This window comes from Polyodon spathula, chromosome 1 (assembly GCF_017654505.1).
Source record: "Polyodon spathula isolate WHYD16114869_AA chromosome 1, ASM1765450v1, whole genome shotgun sequence".
Lineage (NCBI taxonomy): Eukaryota > Metazoa > Chordata > Actinopteri > Acipenseriformes > Polyodontidae > Polyodon > Polyodon spathula.
Genome location: NC_054534.1, coordinates 67,057,095 through 67,076,986, shown reverse-complemented (window position 1 = coordinate 67,076,986; position 19,892 = coordinate 67,057,095). Strand labels below are relative to the sequence as shown.

At 37.6% G+C, this 19,892-nt stretch overlaps 1 protein-coding gene across 1 annotated transcript in view; it reads left to right on the top strand.

Moving 5' to 3' along the window:
• Positions 1-19,892, top strand: part of nr3c2 (nuclear receptor subfamily 3, group C, member 2) — a 106,010-nt gene that overhangs the window by 78,423 nt on the left and 7,695 nt on the right. Inside the window, exons 5-8 of the mRNA XM_041260218.1 lie at positions 180-497; positions 1,854-1,998; positions 6,533-6,663; positions 17,583-17,740. Of these exons, the coding sequence (XP_041116152.1) occupies positions 180-497; positions 1,854-1,998; positions 6,533-6,663; positions 17,583-17,740 (752 nt within the window). The remainder of the gene's footprint in view (positions 1-179; positions 498-1,853; positions 1,999-6,532; positions 6,664-17,582; positions 17,741-19,892) is intronic.

Genomic DNA, 19,892 nt, shown 5'->3' with positions numbered 1-19,892 from the left:
ATTAAAAAAAACAAACAAACAAAAAAAACTGTTCTGTCATTGCCAGCTTGTTTAAGGTGGAATTAATGATTCTTCATTAACTTTTGAAAGTGTGTTTCACAATAGACAGCATTGGCTTTGGCTTGATTCCAGTCTCATATTTACAATTGATTCAACTGAGATTGTAATTATTCTTCCAGCACGGAAGTCAAAGAAGCTGGGGAAAATAAAAGTGGTAAATGAAGAGCTGCCGCTACGGAGCCCAAAGGAAGGCCAGACACTCTTGACTTCAGAGAAGGAGTTAAGTACCAGCACCACTCTTGTCCCTCACGTTCCCGGTGTGATGCCATACCTTCCTCCATCCATCAACAGTGTCCTGGAAATCATTGAACCAGAAGTCGTGTATGCAGGCTACGACAACACCCAGCCTGACACAACAGACCACCTGCTCTCCAGCCTCAACCAGCTGGCCGGGAAGCAGATGATAAATGTCGTCAAGTGGGCGAAAGTACTTCCAGGTGAGTTTAAACAAAAAAAAAAAAGAATCTTCCTGTAGGGGTAGATTATTGGGTCTGTATGCTATTCCTAAATGAAGCACATTAGGAAGAATTATTTTAAAAGACATCCTATTTTTGAATACAGATGGTATAAGCAGCATCTGGATAATGTCAGCGAGTGTGCCCATTAGTTCTGTGGACTTGCGATACTGGAATAATTTTTTTTCTTCTTAATTTATTTTTACTGGTTTAGAAAATTAACATTGTTGCTTTGATACAGTCCCTGCAGATTAGTTGCAGAATAACTACCTGTGGAAGGGTGGCGGGCAATTCACTGACAAGGAGACAGAACTTTTAATTGTAACGCTGCTCAGGCGCACTGATTTATTTCAGCCCGCAGAGGGCGCGATTGTCCGTGGCTTGCATATCGGCAGCGGTAAACAAGACCATGGTTATACCAGTCCAGGACACAGTCCACTGCAGGTGCATTTGCAGGTGCTCTGGAAATAATAAATCATAAAGGACAAAAGGCGAAAGAAAAAGGGAAAATAAAACAGTAATAAAATTACAAAACAAAGGTGCTGCACCCTGCAGCGTTCACCCTGACCGCCGCTACTTGTACAGCCCGGGTCTCCGTCCTACGCTCACGCATTCCCTCTCTACCCTAAACAATAATCAGGATCTGCCCAAGTAAATATTATCTTCTTTCTTTAATCAATTACTTTTTTTATTTTGCTCGTTTTTCTCCGGCTGTGCTTGGTCCGACAGCAGAGCTTCCGCCAGCTGGCTGGCTCGTTTCGTCTCCAGAGCATCATTTTATTAGTGCAGCAACCCCCCAAAGCCCGCCCCTCAGCCACTCAGAGAGGGGGAAAACCCTGTTTTCCCACCTCTCCATGTCAATGCCGTGACTGACAGGCAGATATTGTAGGGCTGCTGCCCTCTTCCCGCAGCACTACGAATGTGCCCAGAGTCAGCGCAGGTCTCCCCTGTTACACTACCATATATTTATTTTTTAATTTAAAAAAGTATCCTGATTGGGACATGATTACCTCTTGTCTAATGAGCACCTCTATATGCTATACAAAATGGAATACAGTAACTGACTATTTTGTGTCCCCATTCTGAAATCTTGTGAATAAAATAATGCATATTTTCTGATAAGTATTAATATACTGCATCACAAATACAGTGTGTGATATTCACAGGGTATCTGCAGAGTATTTAAGAATTCAGCAGGTGAGTGTTTATCTAAGTACAGTTTAACATCATAACAGCCGTACACTTCATACAGTTAAAGTACTATGTGTACTGCACTTTCAATGGGTGAAACTGCAGTTGTTGTTGTTGTTGTTATTGTTATTATTATTATTTCTTCAGGATTCAGAAGCTTGCCAATTGAGGACCAAATTACCCTCATTCAGTACTCTTGGATGTGTCTTTCATCATTTGGACTCAGCTGGAGATCATATAAACATACCAACTCTCAGATGTTGTATTTTGCACCTGACCTTGTCTTCAATGAGTAAGCTATCATTCATTACATTATACTTTTAATGACTGAAGTACAAATGCTAATGTCTGTCCGAGCCTTCGGTTATAACTGTTTTATAGACATTCAGAGGTTTGCTGTCCTATAAGATATTTCATTTTCTGGTTTACTTTGGGCAGGACAAAGTTGGACAAAGCATGACATCCCAAAGACGCATGATCTGGTTATAGCATGCTGTCAGCTTTCACACCGGTTTAGAATTGTCTGGAAGTGTATATTAATAAGACAGAGCCATTCACACCCATACATTTTTGGCGTGGTCATGTTTTATAATGAGATAAAAGCTCTATACACCTATATTCAGTGATTCTGTAGCCAAGTGAGTACAGCCCTGAGAAGTTTTTTTAGTACCATTTTTTTCTGGAGTAGTCAGTAATTAGAAACAATGACAGAGAATCATACCGAACACACCTAACTGGATATTAAACAGGTAAGACATTAATATTGGTAAATTAGATGATACAAAGCACCATTTAAATTTGTGCTACATACATTGTATCGCTAGTCTGCACTAGTAGGTATGCGATAGAAAATCACAGACAATAACAGTTATATATTAGGGCTGTCAGTTAAGCCTCCAAAATCTAATCGTTCAAATAAATATTGTAAAAAAACATTCGCAACAAGCCTAAATCAAGTTTAACATACTTCAGGGGTGTTACTAAAATAATTATTCCAAACAGATTACAGTACTTTGGAATGTAATTTATATAAACTAGGCAAGAGTTTATGAAAAGCTTTTTTTTTTATCCAGTGACAGCTACAGCATCATGCATTGCATCTTGTTAATACTGTACCACATAACCTTTACTACCTGTGAAACTCACAATGCGGAAATCCCTGCCTAAAACATAATAATAAATAATAATAATAATAATAATAATAATAATAATAATAAATTGATTTAGTTACCACAATGTGCACACCCGCTATAGGTCAACATAATCATTACTTCAAAATTGCATTTAACATCACTTATCGAAAATAAATGGATAACGTTATTGAATATTGATAAATATTCATTATATAACAGTTAATTTTGAAACTCCAAAGAAGTGCAAACTATATAGTGTTTGCCAGGAATACAAGCCTGTCCTCCTGCTCTGGATTCAGTGCGTGCACATTTTTGTTTGTTTACATCGAATAAACAGAGGGGCGTATTTACAAAGCATTCTCAAAACTGATTCGCTGGTAGGATGGGACCAGCAAATCAGATGCTAGTTAACAAGAGCAGGAAAAGAAGAGCACGCCCACTGCTCGTTTGGCAGAAATTCTGTAAATAACAAGGCAGAGCGTTCAGTAGAGTTTCGTTGGTAAACTTAAATAATGTTATTAACAATGTGCATTACAAAAATGTAATTATTGAATCTATTATCCAGTATTTATATCGATGTATATAATGAGGAAAAATCCATTTTCAATTTAATCGTAGCAGCCCTATATTTTATATATATATATATATATATATATATATATATATATATATATATATATACACACACACCATACATTATGTATCCCTACTGTAAAGCAACTTCATATTTAATTGATTGATTGGTGCTAGGGTTGCGGTGGACACCGGCAACTTTTCTCGTTAACTTTAGTTTATGAATGAGCATTTGCACTGACTGCAAGAAAGCCATAAGTCAGTGTTTCAACCAGTTAGTATTACCTTGTGCGTGCTGTCATTTAGTGTTTCAACCAATTAGCACTAAGCATTGCAATGCGAGGGCGATGTTCATTGTCCCAACCTGTCAACACCAAGTGAGAGAGAGCGTTTACTTAAAAATGTGTCTTGACCTATCATCTGGTTTCGCTGTGATAACTGTGTTTAACAGTGTGGGATGGCAAAACTTTAAAAATGAATCTCTGTAACCTCCAGGACCACATTTAAACAGTCGAGAATAAAGGATATTTAACTGTTAACATGTGTCAATATATTTCTCAATAAACAAATCATAACCTTCCTGTGTTTCTTTTTACTAGTAGTAAGAACCAGTCCACATTCTGTATACCTCTTGTTTTAATTTAATTAAACCAAAGAAGTCATACTCTAAACTGTATTTTTAGTGGTGCTGTCTTCTCTGCCGTGTTTTTTTTTTATTATTCACTTTTTATTTACTGCAACAGCCCAGGACAGTGAGGCAGTGAGGCACGAGTATTTCCATTAGTGGGTTCATACTAGTACTGTATTTGGAATTTGAGATTTTTTTAGCATGGATTCAAGTAGACAGTGACACTTCAATAGCATGGATTCAAGTAGACAGTTTTCGGTAAGAACTCAGGAGAGACGTTCAATCGTTATGAAAGGTAGATTAACAGGGTAAGCTTACGTCTGTTCTAATGGATGTATAACTGTTTGTTTCCACGGCATGACAAACTGCCATTTTTATTTTTAGCTTCCAGTAGAAAGTAGTTTTTCCATGACCATTGTTGATCGTTACATTTTTTAGTTGAGTATTTTGTAATTGACCGCAATGTAATGGGGGAGTTCCAAAATGTTAAAAAGAAATGCAAGACGTTTATAAAAGGATGGCAAGGAGGGATGCAAGAAAGGAGGGAGGGGGTGAAACTGCTAAGAGATAAAACAATTCAAATAAAAACAAAATCTAAACAAATCATTTTAAAACATTATTGACTTCAATCTTTCTTTCACTCGAAAGATTACTCACAGACAAAAGCAACGCGACTAGCTGATTGCTAACAGGTTTATTGCTGTGTGTCCCCGGATTGTGATTTAAATAGCACCCCTTTTAATGCAAACACATAAGATAACACTGTGTAACAATTTTTTTTTTTTTTTTTTTTGTTCCTGGGTAGTAAGTGTTATTTCCTAATTGCTTATGCCTCAAAAGTATAGAAAATGGCTATTATTCCCCACAGACTTTGCTTTTGTGACCAGGACAGTGATATTTCAAAATCTCACTATTTCCAATGGTTAAACGGGCAAATATGTGTCTTTTCGTTCACATAAAGTCAGAAAAAAACAACATATGAATCCAAATTAACATGTATTTATACTAAAGTAATAGAAAAATGACTACAAAAGATTTAGAAGTGAGTAGTTTTTCAAGATTAGTCATTTTTGTATTACTTTTTTCAGGTTTTATTTTTGATGTCTATCCATGTTTGGCTGCATTTTTTACACAAACACACACACACACACACACACACACACACACACACGCACGCAAACAGAACACGCAGTCTAGTGGCCACGCCCCCCCTGCTCGCGCTGTAGTTCTGACTGAGAGCTCTCAGCTGCCAGTCTCGTGTCCAGCAACACAACACACGCTCACCGTTAAAATATTGTGTCTTTAACCCAGGTTCACAGGAGAGTAGAAGTGAGTAAACTATGTGTCTCTTATATAAGAAGTGGCTAAACGCTATGTTGCCCAAATTAAAAGTGGGTACCCTCGACTACACCACGCCTTGCACCTTTGTTTCTAGATCGCCCCTTCTTTGTAAATATGCACTTTCTGTTGTAAGGCTGCAAACACAGTTCTCCGGGAACAGCTGTTTACAGTAACAGAGGAACACAATTTTTCTCATTTCTGCTGGTGTAATGATGTGGCCTGTGGTATCAGATGTGAGCTTGAATGCTTTTAAGTCCAGCCATTGGCTTATATAGGACTAATTTATGGTTAAAGTTGTGCTATCACAAAGCCAGGGGTCTTGCATATTCAAACTAATGTATTCCTCTGACTTCACAGCATCTGTAGTCCAGATTTTCAGTGAGCTGTGCACTATTGTCTTTTTTTGGTTCTGTGCTGCAAGCTTAAATTATGTAGCAAAATAGTTCAGTAACGTGGTGTTTCATGAGTCATGTCATGTGTGACAAGCTAGTCAATCTAGAATAAGTAAGGGCAGAAACACTGCATCTGTGCCTGATTACTCTGAAATAGCATGGGATTTTACATAATGTTGATAAATCGCGTAGTCCTGTAATCAGCCCCCATTAATGTGTAGGCTTTTCATAATTGCAGTAATTAGGGAATGTGTAAGGTTGAGTTAAAATGAGTGCATAAGGTAACATATACTGTATAACGCAACACAAAAAATTTGAAAATTACATGTCCGTAGATGTTTAAGGTGGTATTGTAATTTAATGTTTCAAGCTGGTTCAGTCTTAATTGAAAATAAATTACTTTAAATTATATCTGACACCACCAAGCAAATACAGAAATTGAAGGTGTGTTAATTTATAGATGAATGCTGTTATTTAAAAAAAAATAAGTAAAAAAAAAAAATCTTTGAAAAACAGGACATTTTAATTAGACAGCTTGTAGTTGGCCACGTGCTATTTATACAGCAGCATTATTTTAAGTTAACAGTATCTGAGAATTGCAGCCAATATGCCAGTTTAGGGGAGAATTTAAGAGGAGGGAGAGCTGTAGGGAAGGGAGAGTTACAGGATGTAAATGTCACACCTGGAGGCGCGTATTTTACATCATGTACCTTGAATAGACCCTTAATGATCCCTTGCCCGTTTTTTCCTTCCTACCAGGGAGCGGATGCAGAAGTCAGCAATGTACGATTTGTGCCAGGGGATGCGGCAGGTGAGCCAGGAGTTTGTGCGGTTGCAACTTACCCACGAAGAGTTTCTTGCCATGAAAGTACTGTTGCTGTTGAGCACGGGTGAGTACTATGGGTTTGTAATGGGTTGTTCAATGGGTTAAAGAGATTCAGATGTTATACCCCTCATTGTTCCAAAGGAATGACATGTATGGCTTGCAGGCCCTTTAGTTTGATAATGGCATCAGCCCTCTAGATAACGGGGAGGGTGAATTAGCATGGTGCTGTTAATGGTCAAGGCTTTATTTTATTTACATTTTTACAATTTACTTATTCCTTTTAGTTTAGCACAGCCGTCATTGTTTACCTTTCCTAACTATACAACTTTTTTTTTTTTTTATCACAGGCACCATATAAGGGCATATAGCACTCTAAGCAGGTTCCAAACTCCAAGGCATATCACCTGAGTTTTCTAGTGATACTGAGTCTCGCCATGCATAGCACATATACAAAACTAAATACCACTGGGCCAATCACACTTGGTGCATGGCAGCATAAGGAGAAACTCCCCCTTTGGCTGTTTTCTCTGATAGGAATCCAATAATATAGTATGCGTTTAGTTCTTTCTTTGAGTACAGTATCTGTATTCAACTCTTTGGAACAGTGGTGTCTGGTAACCATTATTATATATTCAGCCTGATTTATCTTGAGTTTTTATAAATACCATCATAGCCAGGAAAGTATATTTTTCACATGCGCTGGTTCACAGTTCAGATACACACTGCAAACTTAAGCTTTATAAGGATCTTGTTAACATAAAAGGTAACTCCAGAGAGATTAGTTAACCTATTTTTGTATTTAAATTTAAATGTCTTAATTATGACACTTGCAAAGCATAAACCACAATTTCCTTTCAGAAAGAAATTTGAATAAAAAGTATAACCGGAAGGTATCAAATAGAGAGGATATAACTGTGTAGTCAGAGGAGATAGTGTATAGCCCTGAAATGGATAACCAACACTTAAACTAGCTTGTGCACTTATGTAACTAGAAAACATGATGTCATCTTGTAAGAATAATTATGCATGCTTGGCACACTGTTGAGGTGCAACATGGTACTGTTGACAGCACGTTATACCCCTGCCATTTGTGTTACACAACCAGTCATTTTGCAGACTTGTGGATGTTAATCATACTGAAATATAGAAGCTAGCCTCTTTAACATATGTACAGTAAATTTAATTAAAAAAGAGAAATATCTTTTCAAATAGAGATGTGATTCAGTTTTTTGGGGAGATTAGAAACTTTATTAATTTCAATGTCTGCAAGCGAGGGTGCCCAACTGATTAAAGCTTAGACAGATTTGACAAAGAAAATTTGATTATAAACTCACTAGTCATGGTGCCCACCTGCAGCTTTGCTCTTAGTATTCGTAACTAACATTGCATGGTCTCTGTCTCCCTCTCCCTACCTCATATATGATACATGGTCCCTCTTGTCTGTCTTTCCAGATGTAATAAATAGCCTGGCAAGGCTAATGCAGTGTTATGGTTTCTGGATATTTATGATAGTACCAGCCCCTCAATAAATTTATTATATATAAATATATATATATATATATATATATATATATATATATATATATATATATATTAGGGGTGGGCACCAATATCAGTATTTTGATATGATATCGATATTGTTCGATAGCGATAATAATTTTCCATATCGTGATAGTAGGATTAAAAAACAATTATCACATACGCTTGCGGAGACATACTTTTTATTGCTAATAGACGCTTTATTTTATATTAAGATACAACAAACCCTATACATACCAGTCACCAAGCCCGGATTAACCAATGTGCACTAGGTACACTTGCATAGGGCCCCCTGCTCAAAGGGGGCCCCGGTCACTGATAATGAAACAAAAAAAAAACACAATACGCTTTTCAAGCACCTTTGTCCCTTGGGGGCTGCCGCTGTAATTTAGTTACGTGTGTGAAAATAAAAACAAAGGCACTTATACAGTATATCAATATTTTATTTTATAATGTCTTCTGCTTGGAAATTTGAAAGCGGTTCTGCCTAAGGAAAATTAATGAATGAAAGAAAAGCAACAGCGGGGCAAAGAGTAGCTCAGCAAAATGCCTAAACTGAGCGTATTTTTTAGTCAGCTGGTAAAAGACATTGACCTTGGAACTGTCGAAACGTCAGTCTGTTAATGAAGTCCATGACACAGTGCGGCCTAAACCAGAACAAGTTGAAGCAGGGGCCCCCTCCTAGACTCTTCTGAAACAGGAATAGGTGAGCTTGATGCTGATGCACACAGTGTTCTTTTACAAAACTCACCGTCAGATCCAGCGAAATGGCAAGTGATTAATGAAAATGTCAGAAAGTACTGGATTGATTAGCGTTTCCTCTGGCAGAACCACAACGTAGATTTAAAGGCCTCTGAATGGCAGTACACACAGGGCGATCAATCTTACATCACTACGTGTCTAAAGATATTTTCAGTGTAAAGTTAATGAATGGAGAAACAGTTACACAAGAGCGGCTTTTGTATTCCCCTTCAACTGGTGCTGTGTTGTGTTTCATGTGCAAACTTCTTTCAGACAGAAGCATGCTTTTTGCGATGGATTCAGTGATTATCATTAGTATTTATTCAGTTTCTATCCTGGTCTAGACAGGATGTAAGATATTTTACACTATAGGCAGTAAGTAACAAATAAACAAGTAAATGGTATGTTTGTTTCAGCAAGTACATGGCATTTAAAGGGAATTTTCTGCATATAAAGTGCTGATTTACGATTATCTGGTGTGTGGATAAAAATCGGGTGGTACAGATTAAAATAAATAAATAAACAAATTTAAAAGAATTAATAAATTAAACCCCACTAGCCATTTAAACTCATTCAGGGGAATATTTTGCCACAGCTTACTACATACAACTCTTTTAATGTGTATTTTGCAGCTTTTTTTTTTGCACGCTACACTCTCCCCCTGCCGGCCTCAAGTCTGCCCTCAAATTGCTCACCAGGCTACAGGATTCCAAGTTGTAGCGTGCATGGGGGTAGGGGTCAGGGCTGGTAGGTGATGCAATCTAAAAATGAACACATAAGCCCTGTGAGGGAGTCTGGCTCTTTTGTACAGCGGTATCGGTGCTATGCTTCAAAGCAGAAGGTCCCAGGTTCACATCCGACCGTTGCCTGTGAGAAACTCCTACTAGCAGGAACCGAGGTTCACCAGATTATATTTATTAAGCTTTTAAAATTATGATAGAACTCCTTAACCTAATGCACAATTTGTTTATAATTAATTGTTTGGTGAATTTCTCTAATTATGCATTTTCTCTGGTACTTGCCTCCGTGATAAATAAACTCAACATAATTAGAAGTAGCTACCAAACACTGTAAGAACATGTTATATGCATACAAACATACAGAGATGAAAGTGTACATTATACATACAGTGCAGGGGGGAGTCTGACAACATTGCAAATACTTTTAGGCAAAATCCATGTCCATTATCTTGATCACATTTGGTATTCCATTGATTTGTTTACAAAATCTTGTCCATGGCGATATCTTCTGAAAACAAGACCCGACAGCCCCTTAAGCATTGTACTTTCTAACTATTAGACGAATACTTCAAAACTGCTATTAGGACCATGCTTCATGATTGGTTTATTATTAATAGTGTTATAATTAACTTATACCAAATCACATTTTAATTTACAACAAAGGGAAAATATAATACATGTTTATGCTGACTTTATAATTTGGGCAACACAGTATAGGTTCACAATAGGTTCCCTTCATTGTAAATAAAAATGTGATTTGGTATAATTTAATGATAACACTATTAATAACAAATTAGTCATGGGTATAGCAGCACTTTTTAAGTATTCTGTAAATATGTTGTCTAATAGTTAAAAAGTACAATGCTTATGGGGATGTCCGGTCTTGTTTTCAAAAGATATCAGCAGGGACATTGTATACAAACCTATGGAATACAGTGTGTGTGTGTGTGTGTGTGTTTGTATGACATGCAGGTAGATAGGTATGCGTGTGTGTGTGTGTGTATTGAATAGAGAGAGAATACATGCATGTCTCCAGTCATATTTGGTTTACTCTGCCCTGCTCGTTAAGTTATTATCATTATTTCTTAAATCAACATAATTTCAGAAAATCAAGTTAGCATGATTATTTAATAACGAAATAGGCCTAGTGACAGCTTGAAAATGCCAAAATCAATGCTACATACCGATTCGTTGATTAACACTGAACATCAGAACATAAGAAAGTTTACAAATGAGAAGAGGCCATTCAGCCCATCTTGCTCGTTTGGTTGTTTTATTGGGCTTATTGATCCCAGAATCTCATCAAGCAGCTTCAGGATCACAGGGTATCAGCTTCAGCGACATTACTGGGGAGTTGGTTCCAGATTCTCATGATTCTCTGTGTAAAAAAGTGCCTCCTATTTTCTGTTCTGAATGCCCCTTTGTCTAATCTCCATTGGTGGCCCCTGGTCCTTGTTTCTTTTTTCAGGTAAAAAAAAAAGGTGATATTGTCATACTTTTAGAATTTTGAATGCTTGAATCAGATTGCTGCAATCTGTCTTTTTTGTTGAAGACTGAATAGATTTAATTCTTTTAGCCTGTCTGCATATGACGTGCCTTTTAACCCCAGAATAATTCTGGTCGCTCTTCTCTGCACTCTTTCTAGAGCAGAAATATCCTTTTTGTAGCGAGTTGACCAGAACTGAACACAATATTCTGGATGAGGTCCTATATATTTGGGCTTCCTTCGTGTCCTTTCTGAACACACAGAATTAACTGACTCATTTAAAAAAAAAAAAAAAAATCTGCTCTTGCAGTTTCAGATGTAACACAAAGTAAATTCTGATGATGAACTTCTCAGCTGACATTCTATAGTCCTCTTACTCACCACAAAGCAGTTGTCATGAAAGATGCATGTACCGTATGTGCATTCCAATTGCAGGGCCCTCTTTTAATGCTGTTTACGTATGGATGTTTCTTATAAGAAACACCTTTTGTTTTCGACAGCACCATCATAAGCCACATTTTGACTAAGAGCATTATCATGTGCGTGTGTCTATGTCAGTGCTTACTGTTGCAGGATGAAGCATTCCCCAGCTGAGTCATGACCCCGTATGTGTGAATGAAAGTATAACAATCATCATGACTATACTGAAAATGTCACTGATATGTAAATATAACAGCCCTATATGTAACCCTATTGTGCTAAATTCACTGAAAGGAAAACTAAAATCTGACTGAACTTGCTTGCATGGCTGCTTATAAAATTTCAGAAACAAGATTCTCTTCAGTGCCAAGAATGTCACCATGGAAACGAATGTCCCCTGCGACAAATTAAATAATTTTAAACACTATTGCAATCAAAAAATCGAATTAACTAAATCTTAGGGTAGTAATACATTTTATGTGGTTGATGGATTTACTGTATATTCAATAGCCCCTTCTAGTCTATTAAGTGTTTATTTGCATTAGTGTACATTGTGTTTCAGAATGGACCTATATCTAGGGGTGACTCAAGAAATAATTTCTATCGGGGGCTTAGTCTCTGGGGAGTGGAGCCAAGAAGAACATTTTGGGATTAACATTTTTTTTTCTGTCGCAGTTGTTATCTCTGAAGTCACCATCATGACTGAGCAATAATATAAAAACACACATTGCTAATGTAGCTGATCCTGTATATTGTGCTGTGTTAGACTTATGGCAGAACCGACCCGTGCCTATATCTGAAATGAATGACCAATTAAATCAAAGAAATTACAGTTTGTAGTCATTTTAAGGATATGTCTGTGTAGATCATGTAGGTTTTATTTAAATAATTAACTTAAATATCCAATTGCTTTAACAGACACAGACAGAACCACCCTTATCTACTGATTAAAGTAAAGCACTGTTGATCGATATCTTACAACACCCTGACTGAAAACAATGCTGTCTGATTACCAAATGATCAAAGGCGGGCCTTTGCCGGAACGGGAGGCCAGACAGGCAGGCTCCCGGCTGACTGGAAGAATCAGGTTGCAAAGGAGGGGTACATCTTGTGGTGAAGGGCACAGTACAGTTGTACAGTACACATAATGAAGATTATAAAGAATTTCTTTTTAATGTTCACCCTTCGCATCACCTCAGTTTAAAATCATTAGAAGCATAAACTGTTCTAACTCTTATGTTTTTAAACTAATACTAGATTAATCAACTGGCCCCAGAGTAAAAACAGGAACATCTGTATAAACAAACGTGTCTTGAAGTGTTTAGCACCAAAAGAAATAAAATTAGTTTTTGATCGAACAAGGCCTTTGAATGTCCACACTGTTGAAATTATGGTAATACCATTTTAAGGCAGAAAAGGGGCGGAGACTTTGATCTCACACCTAGCCAATGAGAACAACCAGCGGGAAGTTTGAATTCTGCCTTTGTGCAAAGAGAATCAAAAGGAAGAACTCCTTTAACCTAGTGGTCCAGTATGTAAATACCTATGCAACAGATTATGCTGAAACAAGGAATCGAAGCCTCAAGAAAACTTTTCCTGCTGGTTAGCAGACATCACGAAGGACAACAAATGCTGCTCTACGAATCAGAAACATCGGCTTTCTGCAGAGATTAAGTATATCCACTTGTGTTCCTATAATAAGCTCTCTCTCTCTCTCTCTGGTCGGTGTGATATTAAGCACGCATATTAGTTTGGATGTCAGTAAAATTCACTACGAATAATTCAAAGAACGCTTGGTAGAATACGTTGTTCTTGGTACCTTAGTTTTAGTTTTGCATGTGATATTGATTGCTCATCGTAATATTTTTGCATGTAATATTAACTGTATAATTGTGTAACTTGCTTATCGTAATGTCCTGTGTGCCATGTTAGTTGTGTAATTGGCTGCATGTTTAATACATTCATTGCTTGGACAAATTCTTAGGAGTATATTCATCCGTGTTTATCAACCTCGAATAATGAACTGTATTTGATTATTTGTGTGAGAGGCTACAGAGCTTTATGTTAGTGTGTAGACTTGGTGCATTTTCAGAGGATGTATCGGAGAGAGGTTATGCATTATTGTGAAGCAGTTGTTGTTCAATAATTGGAAGCTTGATTAAGAATAATAACAAATCGACCTGTATCCCCACATCTGTGTACACTAAAGTTGATTAAGAGGTGGGTGTGAGAGTGTGTTCCTGTTTGGTGGGTAGGGCTTGGAGGGGTTATGAGAGGTGATACATGTCAGACAGCCTTGCATTACACACTTTGTTATGGAGTAGGTGGTTACAGTGTCTTCAGCTGATCAGTCCATTTCAGCAAGAATAGGACAGGACAGACATTTTGCTTGATTATGATGTCTTAGCCAGCAGAATTAAGCTCTGTCCTCAGCATTAATGCAAAGCTCATTCTCTTTTAAGGTGAAGCTGTACCATTTTAAGATTTAAAAATAACATCATAAAATAAAAAACATAAAAGTACATTATAAATAATAGCTCAACCATGATAAAATCATGTTTCTGTTCAGAGAACTAAAGCATGGTAAAGCTATAAGAAGCAGGATTATTTCTAATTTAAATGACTCATTTACCAAAAACTACATTAAAACAGATTAGATTAAACAATTCATTTTTTTCTTGTACCCAGCTTAAAGTTAGTGATTTATGGAGGCACAGCCAGAATCCTATGTAGCTCATTTCCCATTATCTGTAACTACTAGGTCAAACTGTAACTGTCATTTGAAAGTTCTCCTCATATCTCGACTTTTGGATATGGAAGTTCATGCTTCCATATGACATAGGGGCTGGTGGGGGTTAGTGTTTGCATTCGCTTTTTTGGTGTGATTAAGGTTATTCTCATTAAGGCAGACCTTAAGGCCCTGAGAGGAAAATATACTTGATTGTCATCTCTGCTCAAGGGAGGAATGTGAAGAACAAGATCCTGGAGCAAGCCTGAATATTACCATAGTTTACACTTCAGCTCAGCACACAAGTTATTTCATGCAGCTTGGTTGCAAAATCATTCTGGGAAGCCAAAATTATGACAGGAAAAAAACAACACAGTAGTCTGTGCAGCATCTGCAATCATAACAGAATTGACTGTGCCAAGTCTACAGTCTTAAGTTTATTATGATAGTTCTTTTACATTGCACAGGAGCAATGTGGTCTCCCGCAGTGCTACCATATATATATTTTTTGTTCAGTTTTTGCTTTTATCTACTCGAAGAGCGGTGCATCTGTTAAACCCCAGACGTACCTGTGGAAAGTCTTGTGATCGATGCTAAGCACTGATTGAATCTTTCATCCTGCTGGAGAGAAATTGTCCTAGGGATACTAGGCTTTTTATACATTGGACAATTCATCTCCAGCAGGACCATTGTGTTGGGAGTTTGATTTAGTTGTATTGAAAACTTTTGAGGTTTCCGCCTGAAATATTGAGTAATTTATTAAATATTCATCAAAGTTGCAAGGCGGAATTTGGGGGATTTGAGGAATTAGCATTTTGAATATATCATGTTACAGATATAAAACTGTGAATTAGACTTCATACATACCAGGTCATTAAACTGTAGATTTATTCCTTGTTGCTCAGCCCTTTAGGACATCCTATTTAAACTCATTTGCTTTGTACAGCACCTCATTTTGTTCCATAGATCTGATAGATTGGGTGCTATATTTTAAGGAAAGTATGGGTTTTTCAGCAGCTAAAAGTCCCTTTTCGACACATGACTGTTGATATACTGTATCATCTTAGATAAATAGATAACTAAGTACACTATACTTTATACACTAGGTGCTAGGTGTAGATGTTGCATTATGATTTGTCAAGCATAGTCAAACATGGTAATGTATGATGATGCAAATACAGTGCCTATAGTAAGTATTCACCCCCCTTGGACATTTTCACAGTTTGTTGTGTTACAATCTGAAATCTTGATGCATTTAAATGGGATTTTTGATTTACATAACCTACTCAACACTTTGAAGAGGCAAGAGAATTGTTATTATGAAATAAGTTAATGAAAAATAAAACATAAATGAAATATCTTGGTTAGAGAAGTATTCACCCCCCTGAGTCAATACGTGGTAGAACCACCTGTGGCAGCAGTTACAGCTGTGAGTCTTTTGGGGTAAGTCTCTGTCAGGTTTGCACATCTGGATCATGCACTGTTAGCCCATTGTTCTTGGCAAAATTATTCAAGCTCTGTCAAGTTGAATGGGGATCATTGGTGGACAGCAATCTTCAAGTCTTGCACAGTCTTCAATCGGGATTTGACTGGGCCACTCTAGGACATTCACTTTCTTGTTTTTAAGCCACTCCAGTGTTGCTTTGGCTGTGTGCCTGGAGTCATTGTCCTGTTGAAAGGTGAATCGCCATCCCAGTCTTAGGTCTTTTGCAGACTGAAGCTGGTTTTCCAGAAGGATGTACCTGTATTTACTGTAGCTCCATCCATTATGCTCTCTACCCTGACAAGCTTCCCAGTCCGACAATGAAAAGTATCCCCATAGCATGATGCTGTCACCACCATGCTTCACAGTAGGGATGGTGTTACCTGGGTGATGTGCTGTGTTGGTTTTGCGCCAAACATAACACTTTGCATTTAGGCCAAATAGTTCAATTTTTGTTTCATCGGACCACAGAATCTTTTGCCACATCTTTTCAGAGTCTCCCACATGCCTTTTTGCAAATTCCAAGAGGGATTTTACACAGGCTTTTTTCAGAAATGGCTTCCTTCTTGCCACTCTTCCATACAGGCCAGATTTGTGGAGTACCTCAGCTATTGTTGACACATGGACAGTTTCTCCCATCCCAGCCATTGAATGCTGTAGGTCTTTCATAGTTGTCATTGGCCTCTTGGTGGCTTCTCTGACCAATGCCCTTCTTACCCAGCTGCTCAGGACGGCCTGCTTTAAGTAGATTCTGGGTTGTGCCGTATACCTTCCACTTCTTAATGATCAACTTGACTGTGCTCCAAGGGATATTCAATGCCTTTGAAATCTTTTTATACCCCTCCCCTGATCTGTGCCTTTCCACAACTTTATCCCGGAGTTGTTTTGAAAGCTCCTTGGTCTTCATGGTAGTATCTTTGCTTTGAATGCACTACCCAACTGTGGAACCTTACAGAGACAGGTGTATTTAGTCTGAATTCAGTGAACCACTTGTATTGCACACAGATGGACTCCATTGAGCTTATTGTGTGAATTCTGAAGGCAATTGGTTGCAACTGAGCTTATTTAGGAGTGTCATAGCAAAGGGGGTGAATACTTATCAAATGAAGACTTTTCAGGTTTTTATTTTTAATTGATTTGTTTTTTCACCCTTCCATTTTTTCACAGATTGAAAGTGTTGAGCAGGTTGTATAAATCAAAGGAAAAAAAAATCCCATTTAAATGCATCAAGATTTCAGGTTGTAACACAACAAACTGTGAAAACGTCCAAGGGGGGGTGAATACTTCCTATAGGCACTGTATATAGTCAAAGCATGGGTACAGTGTAACATTATGACGTATAAAACTCTTCTATTGATATATAATCTCTGAGATACTGTAGTTATGGCCTTTATAATAATACACTATTGGACAGTTTTTATTGCACGAGGTATATGGCAAAGTCATCATTACCCACGGCAGTAATTGGTTATTCTGCTGCTTTTGGCTGGAACAAACTCAACACTAATCCAAATTGGGAAAACCACATTTCTGAATCATTATTTGTAAATGTGAACTGTACTTGAACCACATTGCATAATTAAGATATGTTATCATCATAATCTTTTATGATAAAGAAAACACATGTGATTATGAGATAGACAAGTTTCAGACTTTAAAAGCTTTGTGTTTGACATACCATGTCATAAATGTGCTCAGTATATTTGAGTTGTGTTTTTCACAGGGTCTAACAACATTAGCAGCAAAGACAGGCTGTTTTTTTAAAAGGTTTATTGCTGACATCATTATATACAAAATAAAAATGTTTTAAGAGCTCAGTTTGACAGTGGAATTTTTTGATGTGCAGTTCCCAAAGACGGTCTCAAGAACCACGCTGCGTTTGAGGAAATGAGAGTAAACTACATTAAAGAGCTGAGGAGGTCTGTGGGTAAGGCTACCAACAACTCTGGACAGACGTGGCAGAGGTTCTACCAGCTGACTAAACTGCTAGATGCCATGCATGAAGTAAGTAACAAAACAGACCTGCATGTTACTACTGTAAGCCAGACTATTCCATTGGCATTGTGTCTGTCGTTGGCCTAATTAGATCATTCAGTCATCTGCATACAGTTCATTTAAAAACAAATTCTGGGGAAAAGCAGGCCACTGATCTACAAGGCTGATCCTGTTAGGGTTAAGAAAAAACAACATGGGAACCAGGATATGTGGGTTACTGTGCATACCAGAAGTGGAAACACAATCAGACGATAATAGAACAATTAATGTAATTCCATGATTTCCTGATGTATTTGTAATTCTGGCTTTGGGATAACATTTAGAGTTGTTTATTAGTAGTTTTCTTACATTACTAGTTTTGTCTGGTTAAAAAAAAAAGATGCCTATTATTTATTCACATCAAGGCTGCTGTTGGGTGCTTGGGGTTATTTTGAATGTAACACCTTCAACCCTGACATCAGCTGTATTGATTCATTGGGTGGGGGTCATCACTCAGTATGAATGAATTGGAGGTTTGTGGTTTAAGTCAGACTCTACATCTGGCACATGCTACCTGCTGTGTATGGATGCGGGGCAAATTAGCTGTGGATTGGCCAGCTGTGGATCCCTAATAAGCAGGTGGGCGTATCCCAGTGGAGTATCTCGCTATAAAAGGTGACATACCTCAGGGCTGTTGAAAAGCCACCAGGACCAGGACCATCAGTGCTACCTGGACTACTAATTTTTAAAACAAATCCTCCAAACACCATGTGTTTAACTGGGATCGGAGCTCCTCGAGTAAGAAGGCCACTGTGTGTGTTTAACTAGGATTGGAGCTCCACAAGTAAGAAGGCCACTGTGTATTTAACTGGGATTGGAGCTCCACTAGTAAGAAGGCCACCATGTGTGTAACTGGGATTGAGCTCCACTAGTAAGAAGGCCACTGTGTATTTAACTGGGATCTGAGCTCTTCGAGTAAGAAGGCCACCATGTGTTTAACTGGGATTGGAGCTCCACTAGTAAGAAGGCCACCATATGTTTAACTGGGAGCGGAGCTCCACGAGTAAGAAGGCCACCGTGTGTGTAACTGGAGTTGGTATTTTCATTATTACTATTCAGAACAGGGATTAGTTTAATGGATTTTAAATCCCACAAGTATAGTGAGGTTTGTCAGCAGGGGAAGCTGAGAGCTTCCCATCTTAATGGCAACTTTTGTTTTTACAGTGTTTTATTTAGCCTTTTTGCATTTTCTGTTCTGTGTTGCCATTATTATGATTTCACCCGTGGCCTACCACAAAGTCTTGTTTTTTGTGTAATATAAATTCAGAATGCATGAGCAATTTTTTCAACATTACCTCAGTGCCTTTCCCCTCCTGTCAGCGGATAAACCACACCCCTATCACAGGATCCTTGAGCCACGAAAATCTGGGAACCCTTGCTCTGTAAAACAGTATATGGAAGATTAGAAGTGGTTGGTGTTGTACAGTAGCTTGCTTAATATCACACGTGTTGCTGTCCAATTTAAATGGTGAAATAGCAGAAAGTATATATTTTTTTATATTACAGTTTTTTTCAATTGTCAGTGGCTTTGGAGTCATAAGATTTTGTACTTTCTACACCATTATTTGCACAGCTGTTTCCTGGTATTTGATCTACGATCATGATTTTTTTTTTCTTTTTTTTTTTTAAATATAGCTTTACTTGTCGTACAAATGAGCCTGTTTATTTTTATGGTTTCATGAATTTTCAATACACAACATGTTGGGCCACAGAATACTGTATTCATAGAATTTTCCATTTTTTTTTTATTATTGTTCCGAACTATAATTCCAAATGTTCTTGTTGAATCCCAGCCATTTAATATATCAGGCTGCTGTACGGGTGATGCAAGGAGGTGCTAAATGTTCTTTCTGCGTGACACATGGATTTGATTGTGAATTTTATTTAGCTCATTAGACACATTAATAAGCTCAGTAGGAAATACAATGTGCTATTACCCAAGCAACTGTTATCTGTTTGGAGGGCTGTTTTCACTCATGTTTCAACTTGGCACATATGATCTTATCTACCTTTTCATACAGTGAAACTGAATTCAGAAGGAAACATACAATCTTGCTGAATATATTATATTCTTTTTCAGTGATAGAGAAAAAAAACAAGTATACCAACATGGATACCAAGT